Below are 24,569 nucleotides of genomic sequence, written 5' to 3'. Positions count from 1 at the left end.
AAACACTATTTTTTGAATTTTTAAACCGCAATAACTTTTGAATGAATAAACCGATTTTCACGCGGTTGACGGCATTCAACGCAGTTTTTCAAATTCGATGATACATTTTTAAACACAAATTGATAAGACCGAAAGTTTCGTTGTAATTCGAAAAAAAACACTTTTTTTCGATTTCTTTCGTCAACGATAACTCACGAACGAATCAACCGATCTGAACCAGATTGGTGGCGATCGACGTGGTTTTTTGATGTTAAAAGGTGATTAGTTTTTGGAATTGATCGGTCAAGCCGTTTAAAAGTTATTCAAAGAAAACCACATTTGGAAAATTTTTTTTTCGCAGTTTTTTTAAGATCTCTCAAAATCTATCGGTCCAAATCGGTTCAACATGTATTCAAAATCTAAGTTTAGTCAAACCCTTTCGAATGGCACCAACCGCGATCAAATCGGTCAAGCCGTTCAGAAGTTATGAGAGGTTTACACACACACACACACACACACACACACACACACACACACTTGGAAGAGATCAATCTGGCTTTCGATATCACATTTAGCCGGATTAACCTATGGATAAAGATGATGAAGTTGGAGTTAGCCAAGCACAAAACTGAAGCTGTGCTCATCACCAGCAGAAAGATCGTAGAAAACATCAAGCTGAATGTTGGCGAGCAGGAGATCGCATCGCAACCATTTATCCGATATCTGGGGGTGACGCTGGATGCCCGACTGAACTTTAAGCAACAGGTCGAACACGTAAGTGCTAAAGCATCAGCGGTGGTAACTAGTCTATCAAGACTGATGCCGAATGTTGGAGGCCCGAAGCAGAGCAGGAGACTACTGCCGTCGTCAGTAGTCACATCAGTGCTCACATATGGAATATCGGTTTGGGCAGACGCGCTGGAGACCCAAGAATCATGGAGGAAAGCGGGACCGGTCTACCGATTAAGTGCACTGAGAGTTGCAAGCGCCTTCCGCACAATATCCGAAGAGGCAGTGTGCGTCATTTCTGGAACTCTGCCTCTTAGAGTCCTAGCTGAGGAAAGACGGAACCTATACCACCGAAAGAGGTCATCTACACTGAGCGCTGAAGAACTGAGAACTGAAGAGCGACAACATAGTATAGCAAGATGGCAACAACTATGGGATGCTGCGGAGAAGGGAAGATGGACTCATCGACTTATACCAAGGATTGACGTTTGGCTTAACCGGAATCACGGCGAGGCTAACTACTATCTGACCTAGATGTTGTCAGGACACGGCTGTTTCCGGGAGTACCTTCATCGCTTTAAGCACGATAATTCCCCAGAGTGTCCGTCTTGCCCAAGAGTTGCTGAAAATTCGGAGCACGTTTTCTTCGAGTGCCCTCGTTTTAACCCACAGCGTGATGAGTTAGAGAAGATCCTGAACAAGAAAATCACACCAGAGTCAATAGTAGAAGAAATGATGTCATCCGAAGCTGCCTGGAACGCCACAAGCACGTTTACCACCGAAGTGCTTACAGAGCTGCGTTCTATTGAAAGAAAAAGGGCAAATGACAGAAACTAGAAGGAAGAAAAAATAACACCTTAGCCACCAGAAGGAATAGCAGTAGCTAGATCCTCCCCTCACGAAGTAATGTCTGACGGCGGTTTCCATGAGAGATTAGAGGAAAGAAGAAAAGGGGTTTAGGGTTTAGTGGGTAGGGGCGTTAGCGTCGAGTTGTAGTATGACGCTGCGTCGAGTCGCCACATATCCAGGCCGAACAGCTATGCCTGGAATCCGTAAAAGGGATTCCCCCCCCCCTAAGTTAAAGAAAAAAAAAAAACACACACACACACACACACTTCCTGAAGGAAGGGACTTTTCCCCAGAAGTGGAAACAGCAACGGCTAGTGCTACTTCCGAAGGGGAAAAAGCCGCCGGAAGAACCGTCATCCTATTGACCATTCTGCATGTTAGACACGGCCGGCAAGATATTCGAGCGCATAATTCATCAGAGAATAGAGGCTGAAGTCGATCTACTCCTGGCAGAGAACCAGTTTGGTTTCCGAAAACGACGGTCAACTCTGGATGCGATCAAATTGGTTGTTGATACAGCCAAGGATGCAATCGCCGGAACGAGATGGAAGGGTGGAAAGAAGAAATACTGCTTGGTGGCTGCTTTGGACATCAAGAATGCCTTCAACTCCGCTAACTGGGACTGCGTTATGCGGGCTCTAGAAGAAAAAAACGTATCAGGATACCTTCGCAGAATGGTAGCGAGCTACTTCACGAATAGGGTACTAAAATATGACACGAAAAACGGTACGGAAGTGTACGAAATCTTCGGAGGAGTGCCACAGGGATCAGTTTTAGGTCCTCTGCTATGGAACATCATGTATGATGGCCTCCTGAGAATAGCATTGCCCACGGGAGTCAAACTTGTAGCATATGCGGATGACGTAGCTGTCGTGATCGTCGCAAAGCACCTCGAAGAGATAGAAATGGCATTTGATATTACATTCAGATGAGTCAATTTGTGGATGGACATGATGAACTTGCAACTAGCCAAGCATAAAACCGAGGCAGTGCTCATCACTCGTAGAAAAACGGTAGAAACCATCAAGTTGAGAGTCGGAGAACAAGAAATAACATCACAACCATTTATCCGTTATCTGGGAGTGATGCTGGATGCCCGACTCAACTTCAAGCAGCAGGTGGAACACGTCAGTGCCAAAGGGTCAGTAGTGAGGGCTAGTCTCGCACGGCTGATGCCTAACATCGGAGGCCCAATACAGAGCAGGAGGCTACTATTGTCATCAGTAGTCACATCAGTGCTCACTTACGGAATATCCATTTGGGCTGATGCACTGGAAACCCAGAAATCATGGAGAAAAGCTGGACCAGTATATCGACTGAGTGCCCTACGAGTAGCTAGTGCCTTCCGCACCATATAAGAAGAAGCAGTGTGCGTCATTGCCGGAACCCTACCTCTTAGAGTTCTAGCAGAGGAAAGACGGGCCCTTTACCAACGAAAAAGGTCAACTGCACTGAGCCCTGAAGAACTTAGAATTGAAGAACGGCAGAACAGCATAGGCCAATGGCAACTACAATGGGATGCTGCAGAGAAGGGTAGGTGGACGCACCGCCTCATACCTCGGATCGACATTTGGCTTAACCGGAATCACGGCGAGGTCAATTACTATCTTACGCAGATGTTGCCGGGACACGGGTGTTTTCGAGAGTATCTACACCGCTTTAAGCACGATGACTCTTCGGAGTGCCTGTCCTGCCCAGGAGTTGCTGAAGATGCGGAGCACGTCTTTTTTGTATGTCCTCGTTTCGATCCATAGCGTAAAGAGTTGGAGAGGATCGTAAACCAGAGAATGCAACCAGATTCACTAGTAGAAGCAATGTTGTCATCAGAAGCTGCCTGGAACGCTACCAACACGTTTGCAACAGAAGTCCTCAAAGACTTGCGTTCCACCGAAAGAAGAAGAGCAAATATCAGAAGATAGAAGGAAGGTAGTTAACACCTTAGCCACTAAAAGGAAGAGCAGTAGCTAGTTCCTCCCCTCACGAAGTAATGCTTGACGGCGATTCCCATGAGGGATTAGAGGAAAGAAGAAAAGGGGTTTAGGGTTTAGTGAGTAGGGGCGTTAGCGTCGAGTTTTAGTATGACGCTACGTCGAGTCTTCACATATCCAGGCGAAACAGCTAAGCCTGGAATCCGCAAAAAGGATTCCCCCCTCTGGAAAACACACACACACACAGACATACATACATACATACATACATACATACATACTAGGGTGTCCGTTATTTCCCAAGTTGACTTTTTTTTCGCGATCGCCCCCTGGATTTTTAGTTCTTGACCTAAAAAAAAATATCTTACCCAAATAAGCGCTTAATTACCAAATTGAACCGTGCCGAAGTCGAGTTACATTTCCCATTTAAATAACATGGGAATTTGGAACTTTTTGTAATTATTTGTTTTTCTTCAAAAAAAATGTCACCACGATTATGATCAGTGCATATTCTGATGAGAAATTGAATGCTCTACAAAAAAGTTCTCATCGATCCATTGAACTTCAATATCGAAGAAAAAATTGATAATTTATTTGAATAGTTTCACAGATAAGGATTGAAAGTAAATTAGTGCATTAAATCTTAAGACTAATATAAGTAAATTTTAAAGTGAATTAAGAAAGAAATAAGATTTCAATTAACTCGTTGTGAAGTTACAAATTTTTTTTTCCGGAAGAATTTTTATTGCAAAATTTGAAAACTCATAATAATGATTTAAACCAGACTTTCAACCGTACATACATGAATGGTCTTTGTAAAAACAATTTTGGTTTTACAATGACCCTTGCAGCAATGAGTTGTATCGTCACACTGAAAAAAAAAATATATATTTATACATAAATAAACAAATTTAATGTAAATTAAATATTTTTGCTTCGAAGTATACTGATAGAAAATTTATGTTGACTCAAGAGATATTTTCTTGATCTAAGAATTTATTTTGGAAGACAAATGATTATTTTGCTTTAAGAATTTCTCGTTTTAATTTAGATTTTCATGGCTTAAGGGGGTATTCTAGTCTAGAGGTCTGAATTTCGAGCGTTTTTTGGCAATTAATATAAAAGAAGCAGTTAATATTTTTACTATACAATTTTTTATCATTTGTTTATTGATATTTCAAGAATACAAAAAAATACATTTAAAAAAAAAAATAAATTTTCAAAAAGATATAAGTCCTTGAAGTAGAGAAAAAAAAGGCCGTGTCCTCGTGAAAAGGATTTCTCCCTTTGTATCCATCTGAAAAAAAAAACAATGCCAAATTATTGATCAGTACAAATGTCATTGTCGCACAAACCAACAAAACTTGAAAAAAAAATTTTTTTTCACAAAATGGCGGCTGTTTAAAAATAGAAGTCGATTTTTTTACTCATTTTTCAACTTCCTACAATTTTTTAAAAATATTACAAATTTGAAATTTTCAATTTTTATTAGTTATTGCGAAAGCGAGATAATTGAAGAATATTCATGCTAAATTTCAAGTAAATCGGCTGATTAGAACCTAAGATATCTGCATCACCGTATCGAAAAAAGTAGTTTCGAGAAAAACGCGTTTAAAGTTTAACGTTCAGTTTCATGCAGCGTAACTGATAAAATAGTACGTATAACTTACATTCTCTTAATCAGCCATCCCAGCTTCATACATTGGGCCTTCCTCTACTTCATATTGACTGTTTTCAGCATTTCTCTCTGTATAACGAGCAGTTTTTTCCTCTTTTGAAGCATCTGAAGCTCGAACCTCAGACCGTTCCATCCTTACTGCGTTGCGCCTAACAGCAAACCCATGAGATTCCAGACCTATTCTTATTCCCATTAGACTCATTATTTGTAAAATAGGATAAAAGCCTTCATTGAAAATGCAAACTGCTAAACAATTAGCAATCTTAATTGTCTGGGACCCGGCATGGATATGTTTGGGTGCAAATGTCCATATTAAAGAGTTAAGTGACTCGTTGTTATTTTGAGTTTCGCTGCCCAAGCAACGTTCTAATAAAGAATCATCTGATAAGCATTCGTAAATAGGTTTCATAACTTTTAAAACCTTATCAGTTAAGGTGGATTTTCATGGTGAAAGTCATCCTCAGTTCCTTCGGCCGCTGCTTTCTGCCACTTGCACCAGCTGTCTGGTCCAGGAGAGCAATTCATGTGCTGAGGCTTCTTATCAGTTGAAATTTTATGCAAGTACGTGGCCCATATTTCTCGTTTCATATCTTCAACGGATTCAGGATGACGACGGATAGCTAATCCGTAGTATGCAGACAACTGAGTGATTACTTTATCAGTCAATTTATCAGCACCGACACTAAAACGGCTGTAACTTTGAAAATAATTTGAATTTTGAAAAATCCTTTCAGGGAGATATTTTTGAATATCTAAACTATCGAATTATGAAAAAAAAATTTTTTCATTTTTTTCAAAATTCTAGACTAGAATACCCCCTTAAGAGCTATATTATCTTCAATCGATACATTTAAGTTTTTCAATCAAAATAACATTATCGTTTAAAAAACTTAAAATAATTCATCAAAGTATATTTCAAAAAATAATAGTCTTTAATTGTTATACCAAATAAAAATTATTTCTTGAAAATAAGTAAATTAATTAATGACTCAAAAAAAAACCATTCTTAACACAAATCGGTAACATCTTGAATCAATGTTATCGCCTATCTTGAACCAAGAGACAAAAATTCGTGAAAGATATATCTATATCTAGTTTCAAGAGTTCAAGTTTTGAAGAAAAAAAGTTTCTTGAATCAAGATTGTTTTTCTATCAGTGTATATACGTACGGAATCAAACATTTTACATCGTTTCACGGAAGGAATCAATGGTTTTGGTGGACTTATCGTCGTCCGTGAAGACAGTACATAACTTACTGTAGAAGTTATTTGTAATATCACAATAAGACAGAGTAATTGGAAAATTTTCTGCATACTGTTTTCCGGCAAGCACACAACTTAAGAAACACCTATTTCACTGACTGTGACTATTTTATATTCGAATAGTTTTTTCATTAATACACAGTTCACTGTTAAATAGAAATATATTGAACTGTTATCAAATCATTGTTCTAATGATAGTTTAATGATATTGTTATCTCCATAATAACAAGTATGCTTGCTTTACAACATAAAAAATTACAGATAATACATAAAAATAAAACTTGAAATTGTCATATTAGCTTCATAATAAGCTTCAGAATGGCGCCATTTCTATAGATTTATAAATTTTTTGTGTCAAAGTATAATTTTTCATATGAAATTGCAATTGGAAATTTGAAAAACTTAATACTCTGTAAAATTTTGAAATGGAAATCGTATATTTAAATTTGATTTTGTTCTATGCATACATTTACTGAGTCAAGTTAATATTGCATCTAAAAAACTGCATCAAGTGCTGAAAACTTAATTGGAATCGCATCACTTATTTACTCGGTTTTTTTATACAAAAGTTACAGTATTTGATAAAAGCATTTTATTCATAGGGCGCTTCCAAATTTATTTAATTGATGACTTCCAAATATTACTGAGAAAATATGCAAAAGATTTGATGTCAAAAGCTCAAATTGCTTACTGACAAAAAACATATCTTGTTAAATAGAAATAATCGTCATGAAAGAATATTAATTCATAGACAATAAGCAGTTGTCAGGCTTTAATAAACTGTATCCTGCGTTTAAGGACTGTTATCTTCATAAAAACTACCAGAAAACTGTCTCTCTCTAGAAAAAAAAAAAAGATAAATTAGGCCTGCTCGTTGTAAATATGACATTACTTAACTGAATAAATTCAATTTTATATACATATTCATACCTGTAAAGGGTATAGCCGGATTAGTATGGGAATTCTGCCCCCATGGCTTTTTTGACTTATACTTAAGAGGTGGATTTGGTGTCGAATAAAAATAATTCACAACAATTTTGAGCTCTTTAACTCAAAGAGTATTCGAGAATTTAAAAAAAAACTATTTTTTCAAAATTATTTTTATTTTTATAGTAAAATTCGAAATTATTGAATGATGATTTTTTTCCTAATTCTTACGAGTCCAAAACATGAAAAAATCATATGATCATGATTCTCAAACAGAAAACCGATTTTTAACGGGGAAAAGAAAATTATTTTTTTTTTTTTTAGCTTTCTTGAAATATGTCACTCACTAAAATTCGTTAGAAAATGTCTTTTATACTCCTATATACTCAGGAATTTTTTTGAATTTTTTGAAGTGGTGGAACAATTTAAGAAAAATTAAAAACTGATTTTTTTCTCAAAATCTTGCGTTTTAATAAACTTACATTTTTATTTAGTACACATAAATACGTAGAAAATTTTTTTTTTACCAAAATATATCTTTGCAAAAGATAAACAGAAAGAATCCGTAGGTTAAAGTGATTAGAAGGTTTATTTATGATTCAAAAGACACTTGAAGGTAATACTTATATATTTTCTTATACTATTGGAAAATATTTTGAATAGATTTTGAATAGAGGAGTATAAAAGACATTTTCTGACAAATTTTGGTGAGTGACATATTTCAAGAAGGCTAAAAAAAAAAAAATATAATTTTCTTTTCTCCGTTAAAAATCGGTTTTCTGTTTGAGAATCATAATCATATGACTTTTTCATGTTTTGGACTCGTAAGAATTAGGACAAAAATCATCATTAAATAATTCCGAATTTTACTATAAAAATAAAAATAATTTTGCAAAAACAGGTTTTTTTAAAATTCTCGAGTACCGTTTGAGTTAAAGAGCTAAAAATTGATGTGAATTATTTTCATTCAACACCAAATCGACTCCCTAAGTATAAGTCAAAAAAGCCATGGAGGCGAAATTCCCATATTAATCCGGCTATGCCCTTTGATAATTAATTGTTGTGAATATAAATAAATTGGGCATGTAATTTTCACATATAGTTTTTAACTTCCCGCTAAGAAAATTGAAAATTTTCAAAAATCGGGAAGTTATTGTTTTTACCCCGTTTTTCGAAAATCGAGTATTCATCAGATCTCGACGTTTTGAGGTCCTAGGAAACTTCCTTGACTATTCCCGCGATGGTGTATGTATGTATGTATGTATGTATGTATATGTATGTATGTATGTGTGTATGTGTGTGTGTGTGTGTGTGTGTATGTATGTATGTGTGTGTGTGTATGTATGTATGTGTGTGTGTGTGTGTGTGTGTGTGTGTGTGTGTGCGTGTGTGTGTGTGTGTGTGTATGTGTGTGTGTGTGTGTGTGTGTGTGTGTGTGTGTGTGTGTGTGTGTGTGTGTGTGTGTGTGTGTGTGTGTGTGTGTGTGTGTAAGTGTGTGTAAACCTCTCATAACTTTTGAACGGTTTGACCGATTTGATCGTGGTTGGTGCCAATCGAAAGGATTCGACTGAATTTAGATTTTGAATACAGTTTAGACTGATTCGGAACAGTAGATTTTGATAAATCTCAAAAAAACGATGAAAAAAAATGTTTTCAAATGTGATTTTTTCGAATAACTTCTAAACGGCTTGACCGATCAATTCCAAAAACTAATCAGCTCTTAACATAAAAAAACCACGTCGATCGCCACCAAGCCGGTCAAAATCGGTTGATTCGTTCGTGAATTATCATTGACGAAAGAAATAAAAAAAAGTGTTTTTTTTTTCGAATTACACCAAAATATCTGGTTTGATCAATTTGTGTTCGATAGTTTATTATAGAATTTGAAAAACTGCGTCTAATGCCGCCAACCGCGTGAAAATCGGTTTATTCATCGGTATATTCATTCAAAAGTTATTGCGGTTTGAAAATTCAAAAAATAGTGTTTTATTAAACTTCTATCAGACTTTTGAGCTCGGAGAGCTCAAAACTACACGAAAAGTATATTTTTGAGCTCGAAGAGCTCAAAAACATAATAAGTGCAATTTTGAGCGCTTAATTATGAAAGTAGCGGGAAGTTGCAGGAATGGCCTTCACAGTCAACCGTTTTCCTAATTTTTTTTTTGTAATTTCTTCGTTATAGTAATATTCTTCTGAAGAATTTTTTGCTCATCCTCGAGTTTCAATTTATTGATTCGCAAACTAATTTCTTCAATTAAGAAAAAATGTCTTGAATAACGATTGAATTTTTGAAGGAAATATTTTCTTCGCTCAAATAATTTTTTTTTGGTGTAAGAAATGACACCTCATAAAATTAAAAATTATATGAAAAACAATTAATAATAAAATTGTACAATTTGTTTAACCTTTTAGGAATTTTATCATTAAATAATTAAAATAAGTAATACGTAATCTGGAATCTGTTGCGACATGTTTGGTAATTGGATTTTTCACCTTACACCATATGAGAAAAAGAAAATTCCCATAATAACACTTATTACGTCAAATTATCTTTTTCAGAATGCGGGATTTCGTCAAGCAAACAAACAGCACAAAGACGAATCGTTGGAGGTGATGACGCAGGCTTCGGGAGTTTTCCTTGGCAGGTATTTAACAATTATAAAAATTTCTCTAAACACTAATTTATTTTCAAATATGTAACTGACCTCGAACTTTAATTACACTTTTAATTCAAACTTTAGGCTTACATACGGATCGGGTCAAGTAGATGCGGAGGGACATTAGTTAACCGTTACCACGTTGTCACAGCCGGTCATTGTGTTGCTAAGTAAACTATCAATAGTCATGGTCAAAATAAGAGCCATTATTAACCATTATTACTATGGTTCTGTAATACCCATTATGTAATTGTAAAGGCTATATAATTTTAAGTTTTCTTTCTGTGCTTTAGGGCGTCTGCAAGGCAAGTACAAGTCACTTTGGGTGACTACGTGGTCAATTCAGCAACCGAAAATTTACCAGCTTATACTTTTGGAGTTAGAGAAATTCGAGTGCACCCTTATTTTAAATTCACGCCCCAGGCTGACCGATTTGATGTAGCTGTTTTGAGATTGGATCGTCCGGTTCATTACATGCCGCATATTTCTCCAATTTGTTTACCGGAAAAAAATGAAGATTTTCTGGGGCAATATGGATGGGCCGCTGGATGGGGTGCTTTGCAAGCTGGTAAGTAATTCATTATTGTTTTATTAATCATTTAGTTTAAGATTAAATAACTTAACAATCTAATCACTCTTAGTTTTACGCTTACAAAAAAATTAATTTCAATCAAGAGAAAAAATCGTGAATCAAGAATAATTTCTGAGCTCAAGAATATTATGTTTAATTTAAGATGATCAAATTCGTCTAAATTATGTTTTTGGTTCAATATCATTTCTTATGAATTAAGTCAGTTTTTATTTGTGAATGTATAAAACAGGAATTTCATACCAAATATTTTTGCTCCCGTCATAAAATACTTCTTAACACGGTTTCAAAATCAAAAGTTTGACGAATATTTGTGCATTTGATATTTTTTTTTCTTTTTTAATGGAAATATATTCAGTACTCATGTATCAATTGATGAACAAAAATTTAAATTTTTAGTAATACTCTCAATTTTGCTGTAAAACCCCTTAATTACAGAAAAAGTGATAGAATTCTAAAATTCGAACTAACTAGAATTTTGGAAATTATTTTAAAAAAGTTCCTCCCGCGATATCTTTTGAACATATCAACTAATTTGGATGCGTTTTGTTACATATTCAAAGTTTTTGTTTAGGTTAATCATATTTTGAAATTAATTGATACAGTCATCTAAAAGTAATTTCAACGTAGAGTTTTTCTTACATTTCTATTTTTTAGAACACTTGCAATATACCGAGCTGAAATGGTTAAAATTAAAAAAAAATCTAAAACTCAGCTAACCTCTTTAGAATCTAGCAAACCGCATTTGGATCAGCCAATTTTTTCAAAAATTATAATAAATTGTTTGATGAAATTGTATTTCTAAAAATCGATTAAAAACAATAATTTTTCAATTTTAGAAAATTTGGTCACTTTATTTTCTCCATGGTTGCTCCAAGCCTGAGCCTCGTTATAATCTTAATTAATAAAAACTACCCAATAAAACTGCTGTAAAAATTATCTAATTATTAATACAACTGTAACTTTCAACCAATTAACTGAATGTTATTTATTATTCGAATATAAGAGTAGGAAAAATGCAATTAACTTTCCAAAGACCATTTTAAAAGTATCATTATCCTATTTATTTTGTAAGATGGTGCTTATCATAATTAGTGATAAATTTCCTCTACTATCATTATAACTATAATTGTTTACATTTCAGGATCGAGATTAAGACCCAAGACTTTGCAGTCTGTAGATGTCCCAGTCATCGATAACAGAGTCTGCGAGCGATGGCATCGTTCCAATGGTATTAATGTTGTCATTTACGATGAAATGATGTGTGCAGGATACCGCGGAGGAGGCAAAGATTCATGTCAGGTAATATCAAAATTTGCTAACAAATTACTACCCCTGCAAACTTTATATCCAGTTAGCCCAAATGAGATGAAGTTCACGTAAACCTGCAGCCGGAATTTGATATAAAGTTTACGCTAACAGTAAGGCAACAGTTGTACTTATAACTTGTTAACGTCAACTTTCCGCAAATTTCACGTCATCCTTGATGCGAACTTTTCGGTCAATTCCGGCAGTAAGTTTACGCTAACTTGATGCGTAAGTTAAAGTCAAGTGCCGTGAAACTGTTGCAAATGCAAAAGTTGACGCGAAGTTAACGTAAAATTGAGGTGAAGCTATTGAACATCAATTAGTTAATTGTCAACTCGTGCTAACTAGGTTATCACTTCAAATATTTCTGTCAGATTGACATCAATCTATTGTAAAAATTTGAGAAGCCAAGCATTGTGTCGGTTTGTATACAAATCGATACTAATGTTTGATGTTCAGTCTTAGTTTAACTTACCCTGATAACCAACGCTTCCTTAAAAAGTAGTTGACTTTCAGCAGTTACAATTAACTTAACATCAAGTTTGCGGTAATTTTTCACTGAATAACAATTCTAAGCAAATTGACGAAAATCTACGGCCGCAATTTGAATACAAGTTAATAATCAAACTTGTAGTTAAATTCCCTTTTAACTTGACTACAACTTGACTGAAATACTTGCACAGCAAGTCTTGACGTCAAATCGCAGAGTAACTTATAGGCAACTTAACTGAAAACCGCTTGCTTTTCGAACTCTTTCTGTCAAGTTGGCTTCAAATTGCGGCAGTAGATTGACGGCAAGTTTCAGTTAAGGTGACTATCAGAGTACTGTCATTTTAGTGACAAAATAGAAATTTAACAGATTTTGTCAATATGCGTCATAGACGTATCAGTAAATATTGACATCAGTCTGCTACTAATTGATAAGGGATGAATATATAATTGTTAGATGCTGATCAATATGAATTCTTACAGGGTGACAGTGGAGGTCCTTTAATGCTTGAAAAAACCGGCAGATGGTATCTTATCGGCATAGTTTCCGCTGGTTACTCATGCGCTCAATCAGGGCAGCCGGGTATATACCATCGAGTTGCTAAGACAGTCGATTGGATAAATTATGTCATTAATTCGTAATTTCCAGTAAAAACTTGGTTTTTCATAACGGAGAAGAAAAAAAAAAAAAAAAAAAAACATTATTGTTTTTATGTTATAAGTATTCTTTGAATAAATATTTATTAATTAGTTCTTAAATAAGCACATGAAAAAACACGAAACTAGTTTTTTTTTTATTTTTTTTTGAACGTTTTACTAAATAATAATAGTAGTATCTGATAATTTTATTATGTAAAGTATTTAATTGTGATATGTGCGTCATGTATATAGTAACAATAATAAGTTGTTATTCCTGTATTAATAAAAATTATTTTAAAATTTTTAAATTATTCACTTTTAACAATAATAGTAATAGATTCGAATTTCGCTCCGGACAAAGTGTGTTTATTTATGTTGTTTTAAACATATGAATGTGGTTATATACACTGTAAAAATCGGGAGTAAAAACAAGATTGAATGTCATTTCTAAATTATTGACTTATCTATATGGTATGAGCTTATTCCGATATTACACTCATCGAAACTTTTTATTTGAATATCCACATGAATTTTTCATTTTATATATATTTGTGAAACATAGAAAATAGAAAAGAATCAAAACTGAAAAAATCAAAATTTTGAAAAAGTTTAAAATTTAAAACAAGTTTGATTTCTAGAAAAAATTTTTTTTCAATTAATAAGAAAAAATTTTGTTTAATAATGCGAATTCAAGAAAAAAAAATTAAATTAGAAAAAAAAGTTTTTGAAAAAATTGGAATTTCGAAAAAAAAAATTTTTTTTTGATTTGTTTAAAAAAATACTTAAAATTAGTATTCTGACAGAAATTAAAAAAAAAAGACCATTCGGCAGCCGAAATGGAAGTAGATTTCATGATGAATAAAAAAAAATTTCTAATCAAGGTTGCATTGAGTATGAAAACAAAAATCAAAGAAAAAAAAAGAATGAATCGACTAGCTGTTTTAATGTATTGTTAAACTGTATATAAATGCTGACACATGAAATCATTTCCGAAACGAATGCAAAAGTAAAATTTCATTTTTGGGAGGGTCATTCTTAACGCAAAAAATCAATAGATATATGAATTAAAGCTTATTTAATAGGCTTTCAGATGCATTAAACATAAATTTATTAGGATATTGTGTTCAATAGTATTTACATGGAAAAACAGTAAAAAAATGGGAATTTTTGAAATTTTTCAAAAATTTCAAATTGCTCTCATTTCTAAAATAACCGGCCGATTTGGCTCATCTTAGAACTTAACCTCAGAAACCGGTCAAAAAATAAGTATGTTAAATTTTATTGAGATCCGATTAGAATTGCGGAAGTTAGAGTAGAGACATAGCCCGTTATATCGTATATATATATATATATATACATACATATATAAACTTTTGAACCATATGTATTTTCTGAATCAGTTCGATCAGCTGAGTGAGGAAATAGCAAAATTTTCCAAAAGTTGCGTCATGAGAACCAATACAATATTTAGATTTCTATGAAATCTACTAAAAACGGTTTATTAATTGTAATTTTTAAAATCTCTAAATACGCATTTTATAATTTTCAAATGAGTCAGAACTATTTTTGTATTTTTATTAAAAAACTAAAAATAAAAAATGTACTCCGCGGAGTGAAATTTATTAATAATATGATTTAAATCGGTCCCGAAAGGAGTAAATAAATTGAAAATCATCCACTCCGCATTCACTCCGAAAATTTTTTAAAATCTGGTGAACATTAATCAATGTAATTATGAGAATAAGGAAAATTTTGTGACGGGCATGTCTTAATTATGAAATGGGTTTCTATAGTAAAATTTGGTACCATCAGAATTCATGTTTTTGGCACGGTTTGATATTTTTTTCAGCGATAGCCAATTTATCATCTTAATAATTAAGAGAAAATAAGGAGCTAAGTATAGGTAGAATCGCTTTTAACTTAGTTAATATTTTGATCATGTCCTATCAGAGCGTCAAATTTTATTTTTTAGCACTGAATGATCACTAAATTATTAGCCAAAGTTTTAGCGATTCTGCCTATTTGGTTTTGTTTGCAACAATAATTTTACAATTCTAGTTTAACAGATGTTCAGATAGATCTTGATTTGAAATTGTTCCTTTTCAAAACTTTATATATTTTTTTAGGGATAGACAATTTTTTTATATTCAGTTTTTGGACAAGCTTTGTCAAGTTTTTTGATTCTATAAGCTTGTTCGATAATTAATTCCATTAAATTATTGGTAATGAATCCTATCACAGCAACATTATTCTTTAATTTCATTTCAAAAGTACCCAATTTATCTATATTTTGAATAAAACTATGAAAAAATATTGAGCTCGAGTTTTTTTCAATAAAACTTTGAATTATCGGCAGTCTGTAGATTGATATATATATATATGTTTAAAAAAAAAGTAAAGAATAAAAACCACTCAACATCTTTTCGCAATTTCCACACACATCACTTCGCACACCTTTCAATCCTCAAGGAATATACCTCATCGATGTATTCGAGGTCTCTATCAAGCCCAATTGATGTCATCAATCGAGACGGAATTATTGCCCGGGTCCGGCTTATTTATGGCGTTTAATTCACCAGGAGATTGCGCTCGCCTACGACGACGTTCTACTTTTTTTTGAACGAATCTATCGAGTCGGGATTTATTGTCACTCTGTCCTGGAATAAACGACGAGATTTCTTCGGGGAAAATAAAAACCCAAACCTTTTATAAATACATCCGAGAATCGTGAATTTACTCTAAAGCAATGTCAAACGCGTTCACACAGCATTCGACAATTAATAATATTAATAACAGGATAAATTAGGTGGGAAAATTTCCTCTCTATTCATTGTGTTGTCATTGATTACTGGTCATTGGTCAGTGTGGTTTTATACTTTCAATAATGTATTGGGGTGAAAAAAATCAAAGAGGCCATTAAATCTCGAGCCATGAAATTTTCCACCCCCGCAGATAAAAAGGATACGTCCATATGGCCATTTTAAATGTCATAGGGTCAATGCATTGGTTACTATCCAGAATTATAGTTTTAAATCGTTTTGCAGACAGAAATAAAACCAATAGTGTTTAATCTGATGGACAGAAAATAACAGTTTATCTGTTGTCACAAATCACAATGCTCATAAATTCATTTGAGTGAATAGCTCACAGTTTATCACTTACAATGCCGATTTTTTTATCTCTACTCGAATCATAAATAAACTCTTTTTCCCTTTTTCCATTTTTTGAATCGAAATTAAAAGTTTGAAATCATGGACAAGTTTATGAGTTTTGGATTAATTTTTAGGATCGTGAGCTTTCAACAGATGGCGTTTCAAGGTCTAAGCAGTTGTTTTCAATGATTATTTTGAATAAACATATCTGTGTCGAGTAAAACTGATTTTTTTAATGTCTGCGTAAAGATAAATCCTTTATTATATCCCGCTTTCGGAATTTTGAAAAACTCGATATTTTTAGTACTTTCATCTTGATTTTTGAACGTCGAGTTATTTGAAAAATAAAAATTGCAAAAAAAAATTTTTTTTTTCTAAGATCACTTTTAGGTTTTTCAAAACCAATTGACTTTATTACAGTCAAATAGAGTCAAGCGAATCAAAATTGAATAATGTGTTCTAAAGTTATTGCAGTTCAAAAATTTGAGAAAAAATGATTTTTCAACTACTGGGAAATTTCATATTTATGGATTGTCATTTTAAATTCAATAACATGAGAAAAAATTTATGAATACTTAAAATATTTATTTCATTATTTATTAAAATTAAAAAATGGATCATCATCTAAATAATTGATAAAGAGGTACTAATTAATAATTTACAATTCGGATCATTCTATTTTTATAAATTATAAGATTTCAATTAAAAAAAACATTTTGTTTTTAAGAACTGAATACTCTTTATATTTTCTTTAAAAAAATTCTGCTGCACTGCCTTTCTTTACATTTTATAGAAGTAATCAATATAAAGTTACATAAAAAATAAAAAATTATTAAATTTGAGGAATAAAATATTTCCATTAATTAATTTAATGAATTTTTTAAAGTTGAACTATTTTGATACAAAGAAAAATTTTTTAATGCATCAATTTTAATCTCATTGTAATATTGAAACTATCATAGTTACGCTCAAAAATAGTCGCTCGAACAATTTAAATTTAGTTGATTTTTTTTAGCCATACATTTTTTTTTTCAAATCGCGGTCATCTTTTTTAATTTTGTTCCAATTAATTTCCAGGATAATAAGAAATATTATTAAAAATTATGGAAAGAAACATTGAATGGAAAATTAGCTTCTATACATGTAATATAATAAAAAAAAAAAAAATTCTTTTTCTGTATATCCATATGGTCCACAACGGATTTTCGAAGGTTCGAGGAGGGCATGAAGAAATGATTACAATAATTCAGAAAATATTTACGATATAATGTTGAGAATAGTTGAAGCCTCCATTAAGCTATTAATCCATACCGAAACCTCTCAAAATATTTTTTCGCTTCTGTCCAATTATTATAATAATAACAAAGATTTATTATTTACTTAAAAGAGTGATAATGAAAATCCGTTCCTTGGAAGATGTACACAAACCGCCCATAGTAAGTATGAAAATTGATTATCCCCAAACCAACACAACTAAAAAGAGAAATAAATGTATAAGAGTGGGTGTAGGTGTAGATGTTTTCAGTGTGTCCGTGTATATTGAGCGAATCTAATTTGGCGTGTCTGTCGTAAGCTATGCCGCGACAATGAGTAACAATAAAAGGTAAAGGGACATTTAACCATTGAGATGTATTATACACATAGTCGGATAGATAATACAAAAAATAACTTTCAGTAAAGCTGTGAACGGCAGACTACTGAGAGAAATACGGAGACCCCCCTCTGGTGTTATTTACGAGCTCTGTTTGCCGACAGAGTTTGCGGGTAGCTCTTATACTTAATTGTTAGGCGACCAAGCACGATTTCACTATTTATATTAGGAAGTATATCCGTAGACTGCAACTGGTCTATATTAATACTCTCTAGTCTGGGATTAGTATTAGTAAATAACAGTGCTAGGCAAAAGAACATTTCAAGATTTATGGAAAATTTTCAATAATTTTTCTGAAAAATCTATTACTAGACAAATGATTTATTACTAATTTTTTCAAAAAGTTAATAATAAAAAAGAAACGATAATTTTCTCCCACGACCGCGCCAATGCTAAAAAATACGACAGCAGTCGTGTGGAACCCTGTTTTCAACATTGAATAAAAATTATTGTTTTCGAAGCTAGAGTTCCGGGGGAGTCAAGATTTTTTTCAGAAATTTCCTCTTCTTTAAAGGTCTTTTTTCCGATTTTTGATATCACCTATAGTTGTTGAGTTATTTACGGAATACTGAGATTTTTTATTTTGTTTATGTTTTTTGTTAATAACAAATTGAAATTTTTATCAAAAAAATAAAAAAACAACATTATTTTTAGGGTTTAATTCCGCATCAAATGAATGATTGTTCATATTTTTATCACAATTTCTAATTGTTCTAATTTTTCTCACCAAATTTACACAGGATTCTCACAAAAATTTCCGTTACTATGTAACACAGTATTGGTTACCATTCTACATAGGAATAAGATCTATTCTTTTCTTTCCGTGAAGTCTTAGTTCTCTTCCCTGCTGCCCCGTTGAAAATAAAACTTGTATAAGTTTAAATTTGATAATTAATCAGTAGCAAGAAAATAGGTGTTAATTAAAATCAACTCAGCTTGAATAAATAGCATCTGTTAATTTGTTATAGTCTGAAGGTAAGTTATCACTTTATAAATTTCTCTTTTTCTCTCTCTCTCTCTGTAAATGTATATATGTATACGTTAACTGAATAAGCTTGGGTATCTATAAAATGTAGGGGTTGCGCTGAGAGTTCGCATAATTGGCTTTGAGCATCACCACCTGAGACCTGCTGTGTAGAATTCTCAAACAGATTGAAGCGTACCACTAACTCTGCTCGCTCTGTTACCACTTGCTCTATAGATATATTATAATATATACGCTGAGTACATATGTATAGTATGGTATAGTTCAGTGGAATACAGTACATTTCGTATCAGGATAGCGTAATGTACTGATTTATAGATGGTAGCATTAATCTAGTGCCTTAGTACTATATCCTACAAAATATACTACTCTACACGGGAAAAAAATGATAATAAATATGTATATGACAGGGAGGCGTAAAAAAATTGATTAATTTTTTTTTTTCAAGTGTCCTTCAAAAAACAGATCGAAAAAACAATTTTTTAGAAGCCGCTCAAAATTTAAAAAAAATTTCAAAATGGTAAAAAAATGCTTTTCATTTTTCTTTTCACCATTTTATTATTTTCTAGAATATTTTCGAGTGACTTTTAAGTATAAATTTTAACAAAATTTTTATTTTTATTTTTAAATTGTTAATAGATAAAAATATAAATAAAACACAAAACACTAAAAAACGTAATAAAGTCAATTATTTATTGCTGTATTTCAATAAAAAAGTTTTTATCACACTGAATAAAAAACTAGTTAATTAAAAAAAATTTATTCTTAAAATTTTACTCTTCTTCCAAGATTTTCAATTTTCTTAATTCACAAAATTTATTTTGTTAAATAATGAAGAAATTTGATGAGTTTATCATCAAATTCAAAAATAAAAATGTTAATTTTTGGGTGGCTTATCTTATAGTTTCTGAAATTAGTTTTTCATTGATTAACAAAAGCTTATCTAGAAACGAAACCAACGAATAAAAAATTTTTAAATATTCAAACAGTTAGCCCATCATTATTCCTTCCAGAATTTTATCAAGGAAAATAACTTAATTTAAAAATATATTTCCAAGTTTCAGGCCAATAAAATTTTATTTATTCTCATTTAATAGTCGAGAAAAAGAGAAATAAGGAAACTTTTTATCAGAGCTATTATCGATAGCTGGCTGGAGACCAACATGGCAGGCAGCATGTACCGCCCTGACTACCCTTACCAGGATAAATTTCTCCTCCACCGGTTGCCAAGGCAACACAATAAAGATTGCCCTCACCACCCAGTAGCAAGGAGTCCCATCATACGTGCTATTATCGTGTTTCCTCATAAATAACAAAAGACGGTGTATACATGTATAGATACCGTACACGTACACTTATACCAGCTCATCTTTTAGCTAAATCAACTCGGAATATAATATTATATCTTAGAGCTCTTCTTATAAGTAGAGATTGCCAATAAAGTAAAAGGAGTATAAATATAATATAATATCTAGTCAACTCATCGAAGAGATAATAAGAAATGATAAGATGGGACGCAATAAATTGTCCGAAATCTCTATTTTTCTCAGCACAAATTGTGTACCATGGACTATACTATGCAATAGGGATTGTTTTATTGGCTTGCTGGCACCCTAATCTTGTTCATCTCAATTGTATTATCGATGTTATCCTACACGCCCAGTAATACCTTTATAACATGGCGACTTTAGTTATTGAGTTTTATCACTTGTTTTATAACAATTATTTCTAACAAGCTTATTTTGTACTGACAAGTAATCCCCTTTGCTCTTATACGTCTTAATTTTTATTTTTCATTATAAGCGTGATAACTTTCTATTAAAAATTAGTTTAATATGACCATAGTAGTTTTCTTGGCTCGTGTTACAGAAATTTGCTTCCCGATTGATAGATAATTTACGTAATAGTATAGTATTTCATCGCGTGTCATATATTATATTTTTCATAATTTTCATATAATATGCATTAATAGTGCGAGTTTTAATGTGTGCAGCCAACCAGAACTAGAGAATTTTGAACTATCAGCCAATTAACAGCAAATTTCACACCAAGAGAGGAAAGTACATAGGAAAAAATTTTGCGTTATTGCGTCAAAAAATTTTTAGTTAAATTTACACATAAAATTATTAAATATTTAACACAAACATTTTTTTGGCGCGATAACGGAAAATTGCTAACTGTATAGGATATCCCAATCCGCGTGCTCATTATACTCTAGGTATAAAATCTACTATTAATTCATTTGAAACGAACAAAAGTTTAGGAAATTGTTAACCAAGCACAGTTGGATGTTTCAAAATTGTAACATAAATTAATTACTCAAATTTACTTAAAATTAGAACCTAAATCTGTTATTTATCTCAGAAAACCTATTTAGTCCTATATTTGTCGATTTTCTATTTTGAAATAGCAATATCTTTGACTGATATAACTATTGTTACTCGATTCAAAAGTAAAAATTCAAAAGTTCCATCGTCTAGTGTGTCAAGCAAAAGAATTCTAAAGTCAAGAATTTTTCCCTTAAATTAAGTAAATTTTTTTTCTTAGAGTAGTTTTAATGGCATTCTTGAAACAAAGTTGTCAATATGTTAAACGAACGTCACCGCGTAAATTAAAATCCAAGAGAAAGGAAATGCTTGGATAAAGTATCTGTGCATGTATTTTTTTTTTTTTTTTGATAACAGTAAAATACCTCGTTAGAATAACGTTTTTGCAAAAAACTTTCAATCGAGCTTTAATTTATTAATTAGTAACTAAATTATCAAATTAAGAAACATGAATAAGTATTTTGAAACAAGAGTAAAATTTAGAGGAAAATTTTATTCTTAAATCCTGTAATTTTTTTGAAATACACACTAGTGTACACTAATGCAAGTACATTATCATATCGCTGTGGAAAGTCCTTATAGTTATGGTTAAAGCTACTAACCTACTGGTATAATCACTCATCGTTTAAATTAGATTTGTACAATAAGATAAAACTAATCCCGAATTCGTGTACTACTCAAAGTAAATATAGATAAAAAAAGATAAATTTAGTTACAGTTCGGCTTTCTTAGATGTAAATAACAAGTTTATTGTAAAAAGGAAATGCCGTTGGATGTTTATCCTTCTAAGTATTGATGTTAATACCTTTTGACAACGACCTTGACACAATATTTTGACGTTTAAACTTGATTCGATACACTAGTGACTAGACACTTAGCATTAGCATCATTTTTAGCTTAATAGTTCTCAGTGAGAAAGTATCCTAGTCCAGCAGGATGTTTAAGTATCGATGTAAAATACTATTGTAGAGATTTTCTTCAAAAAGAGGCTGGCTACTTCCTTTTCTTATACCTAAAAAGTGTTAAAGTTAATGGTTTTAAGTGATAGGAAAGATTATTGTTAGCAATCATTTATTATAATTCAGAAGCCAGCTAGACAACAGTGGCTCTATAGGACAAAAGCTAAATTCTAAACGTTGGGATAGGGTCACAAAAGGGTTGAGACATCCCTACGAGAAATTATTTATGTGACAATAATTTTGAATACTAATGAAAGAGGGTAAGATGGTTCTGCAGACAGAAGCGATGAAGAGAGTTGATGAAACATTTAAATAAAATATGTTTTCAGACTCTATGAATGGATTTTCAATTTTAACATACTTATTGTCATTTTAACTGATTCCATAGAAATCTAACTATTGCATTTGCCCTCATGATGGAACTTTTGAAAAATTTTGCTATTTTCAGACTCAGCTCTCCGAGCTCAAAAATCTGCTGGAAGTTGAATAAAATACTATTTTTCGAATTTTTAAACCGCAATAACTTTTGAATGAATAATCCGATTTTTACGTGATTGGTGGCATTCAACGAAGTTTTTAAAGCCTCATAAAGAACTTTTGAGTTTGAATTGATCGAACAAAGAATTTCAAAGTAATTCCCAAAAACGATTTTTTTCGTTAACGATAACTCACGAACGAATTAACCAATTTCGACCGAGCTGGCGGCAATCGAAATGTTTTTTTTATTTTTAAGAGCTGATTAGTTTTTGGAATCGATCGGCTAAGCCATTTGAAAGTTATTCCAAAAAAACCACATTTGAAAAAATTTGTTTTTGCTGTTTTTTTAAGATTTCTCAAAATCTACTGGTTTGAATCGGTCCAAATTATGGTCAAAATCTAAGTTTAGTCAAGCCCTTTCGAATGGTGCCAACCGCGATGAAATCGGTCAAGCCGTTCAAAAGCTATGAGAAGTTTACATACGGCCGTACACACATACACACACACACACACACACACACACACACACACACACACACACACACACACACACACACACAGAGAGACATACAGACGTACGGACATCATCGCGGAAACATTCGGGGAGGCTTCCAAGGAGTCCTAGGCTAGGACCTCAAAACGTCAACATCCGTTGAAAACTCGATTTTCGAAAAACGGGGTGAAACCAATAACTTCCCGATTTTTGAAAATTTTCAATTTCCTTAGCGGGAAGTTAAAAAGAAATATTTCTTTGAGTAATAGTGTTTTAGACAGTCTCTGACAATTTTTATTTCGAAAAATATATCATATAGATATAGAGGTGATATTCATTTTCATTTTCGTAATTTTCAATTTCACGTTATAAGAATTAATTAGTATCAGTGAGCATCATTGCTGGAATTCAATATACAATAAAAATATAACAAATTATCTCAATAATGAAACCCGTACTTAATTTATATACCTACTTTAATATGTTGTCAGAAAATTTAATGTAAAACAGTTGTTATCAGTTTATTGATAGACTAAGTGTACGATCGATTAGTATTTACCATCATTAAAAATATGATATATAGAATTTTTTACAATCGAATCAAGGTAATAATTTGTTATTAATGAACGATAAGAATGTTATACAATTATATCTAATCAACATAAAAAGATAATTTAAAAATTGTTTTATTATTTTAAAAAAAGTAATCAAAGTATCATATTTGACCAGTCTGTGTCAATATTCAAGGATTATTTCCTACCTACCTGCGTTGCCTAGAAGCATGTTTTTGAGTTAAGTATTAGCGTTAGTGATAATATTAATAAGCGTATTAGTTTAAGGCATAACTTATATTTAATTAGGTTTTTTAATAAAAGTTTTCTACCTAATAAAATAAAACAACACACACACACACACACACATCACCGCGGGAATAGTCAGGGAAGCATTCTAGGACCTTAATTAAAACGTCGAGATCTGATGAAAACTTGATTTCGAAAAGCGAGGTAAAAACAATTACTTCCCGATTTTTGAAAATTTTCAATTTTCTCAGCGGGAAGTTAAAAATTTTAATGCACTATTATTGTGCCTACTTGCCTCTAAGCTTAAAAAATTAAATTGTTGAACAGAAAAAAAATGCTGTTAATTATTCAACATAATCACTCTTTCTTCATAACTACTTCGTTCAAATGAAACGGAAGTAGAAACTATTGTGTGAAGAATCGGTCAAGGCTAAAGTAAGTAAAAAGACTTACAAGGTGAAAATGTGTATCAAAGCTTGTTGTGATTTTTAAAAAATCTCCCATGGGGAGTGTTAGTAGGGCTAGCGTGACACGCGCCGCTCCAGCAGGGGGTTAAGCCTTGTGCTAAATATTTTGGAAATATTGACCGACTGGCCTACTAAGTTTACTCCTCTTTCTGCTAGAGGATAGAAATTTATAAAGAAAAAAAAAAAAGATTTACACAAGTGTTCGCTTAAATTAAACCGGTAAG

At 32.3% G+C, this 24,569-nt stretch overlaps 1 protein-coding gene across 4 annotated transcripts in view; it reads left to right on the top strand.

Annotated features, from left to right (window-relative positions):
* Positions 1 to 13,067, top strand: part of LOC123269161 (testisin-like) — a 32,946-nt gene extending 19,879 nt beyond the window's left edge. For all 4 annotated transcript variants that reach the window (XM_044734735.1, XM_044734734.1, XM_044734737.1 and 1 more), the window contains 5 exons: positions 9,912 to 9,997; positions 10,094 to 10,179; positions 10,303 to 10,577; positions 11,743 to 11,900; positions 12,879 to 13,067. In XM_044734735.1, coding sequence (XP_044590670.1) covers positions 9,912 to 9,997; positions 10,094 to 10,179; positions 10,303 to 10,577; positions 11,743 to 11,900; positions 12,879 to 13,037 — 764 coding nt within the window. In that variant the 3' untranslated portion in view covers positions 13,038 to 13,067. The remainder of the gene's footprint in view (positions 1 to 9,911; positions 9,998 to 10,093; positions 10,180 to 10,302; positions 10,578 to 11,742; positions 11,901 to 12,878) is intronic.
* Positions 13,068 to 24,569: the final 11,502 nt, after the last annotated feature.

Source organism: Cotesia glomerata, linkage group LG7 (assembly GCF_020080835.1).
Source record: "Cotesia glomerata isolate CgM1 linkage group LG7, MPM_Cglom_v2.3, whole genome shotgun sequence".
In the NCBI taxonomy this organism is placed as follows: domain Eukaryota; kingdom Metazoa; phylum Arthropoda; class Insecta; order Hymenoptera; family Braconidae; genus Cotesia; species Cotesia glomerata.
This window is presented reverse-complemented; position numbering and strand designations above follow the sequence as displayed.